The sequence below is a fragment of the Triticum urartu genome, chromosome 7 (assembly GCF_003073215.2).
Source record: "Triticum urartu cultivar G1812 chromosome 7, Tu2.1, whole genome shotgun sequence".
NCBI lineage: Eukaryota > Viridiplantae > Streptophyta > Magnoliopsida > Poales > Poaceae > Triticum > Triticum urartu.
This window is the reverse complement of record NC_053028.1, coordinates 611471395-611474201: the sequence shown is the minus strand read 5'-3', so window position 1 is coordinate 611474201 and position 2807 is coordinate 611471395. Positions and strand designations below refer to the sequence as shown.

General features: G+C 57.0%; 1 protein-coding gene across 1 annotated transcript; it reads right to left on the bottom strand.

The window, feature by feature from the left end:
* Positions 1–882: 882 nt before the first annotated feature.
* LOC125523192 (xyloglucan endotransglucosylase protein 7-like) lies at positions 883–2281 on the bottom strand. The gene is made up of 3 exons (XM_048688242.1): positions 1932–2281; positions 1635–1828; positions 883–1546 (listed from the first exon to the last, which is right to left on the bottom strand). The coding sequence occupies exons 1-3, from the start codon at positions 2211–2213 to the stop codon at positions 1165–1167; spliced, it is 858 nt and encodes a 285-aa protein (XP_048544199.1). The 5' UTR covers positions 2214–2281; the 3' UTR covers positions 883–1164.
* Between the last annotated feature and the right edge of the window lie 526 nt (positions 2282–2807).

The following is a 2807-nucleotide window of genomic DNA, read 5'->3' as shown; positions in this document are numbered from 1 at the left end:
CTCGGCCCCTATCCGCAGTGAGATTTGGCGCGAGGAAAAATTCCGCGCGGCCGTTCCTGCCCCCCCCCCCCCCCCCCCCCCCCCCCCCCCCCCCCCCCCCCCCCCCCCCCCACCCTCCGCCACCATTGCCCCCGCCACCGCCCGCTCCGGTGCATCTTCCCTGGCAATTCTTCGTCGCCATGGATGACTCCCTGCCGTCCCCCTTCACCGTCGAGGTCGCGCACGCTCAATCCTCTCTGGCAGATCTCGTCGTCGGCCATGTTGGGCCCGCCATCGCCCAAGGCACCACTGCGCCTGCCTGCAAGCGGCAGGGCAACGTGGTCGTGCAGGGTGGGAATCCGGTTGGCCCCGTCGGGAAGGCCCACGCTCCGGGCGCCAGCGCCACTGCGTGATCCCGGTCGGCGGCGGAGAAGGTCGGCAAGGTCTCGGGCGTAAAGCGGGTCGACGCGGCGGCGCCCGAGCAAACCCCGCGTAGCCGACCCGTAAAAGAGCATATTCACCTAATATCCTTTTTTACAGGTCCGTTTTGCGGGATCTGAGTCTGACCTCACCCGCGCCGGCCCGCATACACCCTTTTCCGCGAACTGCAAAAGCCTTATGCGGGCTGGCGTTTTACGGAGTCTGCTAGAGTTCCTCTTACCCGGTGCCTAGCATTTGGCCTTGTGCTATTTGTCGGTTTTATTACTCAGCCAAGTTGTACAGAGAAATATGTTGCTCAAGATTGTACCTATTATCCGCTATTATCTTTTTTTTAGCGGATCCCCTTTATCCTTAGTTGTCAATAAAGTTGTGTTCTTGGAAAAAGAAGGTTTTATTAGTTTAGTAGTATGATTTATCAAATTTGCATGCACCCGACAATTAGCCAAAAGCTAATTAACAATATAAGTATATGCCCCGCCTAGATAAATAGATAAATATTGATATATTGTATAAGCTGAATTTATTACTCCTTCCGTTTCAAAATAAATGACTTAACTTTATACAAACTAGTACAAAGTCGAGTCACTTATTTTGAGACGGAGGGAGTATATCGTTTATATACCTGCATGGTTACAATTACGTCCATACGTAGGTGTACACAAATTATATACCCAATCTACCCCCCAAAAAAAAATACCCGGGAACGTGGCCTATCCTGGGAACGTCGCCTCGAGATAGAACACTCTACTTGGTGGCGCACTCGGGCGGAGCGCCGTCCTTGAACCTCCAGGTGTCCGTGCAGTAGTTGTAGATCATGTAGTTCTTCTGCACCCACTGGAGTCGGTCCAGCGCGGTGGCGTCCAGCTCCTGGTACATCCACGCGCCGTTGGACCTGGCGCACGCCGCCGCGTCCTGCGACGCGCACCCGCTCGCGGCGAAGCCCTTGTACGACGCCACGAAGGGCGCCCGCGACCAGTCCGTCCTCACCCGCCCGCCCTGCGTCGCCCACTCCTCCGCGTCCCACACGCTGGCGTACACCCGCATCGCCTGGCTCCGCGGGTACGCCACCCCCGTCGCCGCCTCCCGGTTCCGGTGCTCCCGGATCGGCGTCCCGTCCACGTAGAACCTGCGTGCATGCATGAGATCTCCTTGTCCTGCGTCGAGGAGAAGAGGTAGAAGAGAGAGACTGATGATGCCGTCGGCATGCTACGTACAGGATGTGCGTGGGGTTCCAGACGACGGAGTAGGTGTGGAAGTCGGCGGTGGGGTCGAACCACATGCGGAACTGCTGCTCCCGGCCGCCCTTGCCCTGGCTGTACACGTTGGTGTGCACCGTGTAGGGCTGCCCGCTCGCGTTCCCCAGGAACTCGAAGTCGATCTCGTCGTGCGCCGACCCCTGCGACGACAGCTGCAATAGAAGTATGGAGTATGGACTCGAATCAGTACAGTACTCCCCGTGCATGATGTCAGTCAACACGTACGTCCACGTGCGGTCGTGCAAGGAAACGTACGTAGAAAGTGGCGACGGTGCCGGCGGAGTCGCCGGGGACGAGCTTGATCTGCATGTCGAAGCGGCCGTACAGGTACTGGTTCTTGGACTGGAACCCGGAGCCGGAGGCCCTGTCGAGGGACAGCGTCAGGACGTCGCCGCCGCCGACGATCTTGCCGCGCCCGTCGCCCCACGTGATGTCCACGTCCTGGTAGAAGTTACCCGCCGCGCGGGCCGCGCCGGCAAGCAGCAGCAGCAGTGGCAGCACCGAGCACACGACTGTTCTCCTGGGACTCGACGCCATCGTTGGGTTGGGATTGAATTCTTCTGCACCCGGTATTATATTTCTGGTGTGTTTGTGTGAGGCGAGCCGGGTGCAAGTTGTGGGTTTTATAGGCCACTGGGACTGGGAGGAGGATGACATCCTCTCATTCCATTCCGTCGATTCCTTTCGTCGATGGGTAGGAGGAGGATGGTTGGACCAGAGAAAGGGAGGAAGGTTGTACGTGAGCTGGATCGATCAATAGCCCGACGATGCTGACCCGATCAGAAGCCACACGGCTTTGTTTGCCAGTTATTTGAGTCATTTTACAATGCATCCGGATGATATAGACCGTCCGTCAGAGTGAAATCGACGGTCCAGATCCGATGCAATACACTGATGTCATGTGTATTATATCAGACCCCGAGGGATATTTTCGAGAGAAAAAATATTTCGAACTGATGTGTTTTTCCCTCCCAAATATTTCGAGGGTATTCTCGGTATGAATTTGAGAGCTATTTTCGGTTTGATATTTATCCCGTTTGCTAGGGTTTATGCCTCGCCGCCGCTACGGTTTTGATCCTCGCCAGTAGAATCTAGCCGCTCGTCGCGGCCCCTCCCTCCCTCGTCGCCGGC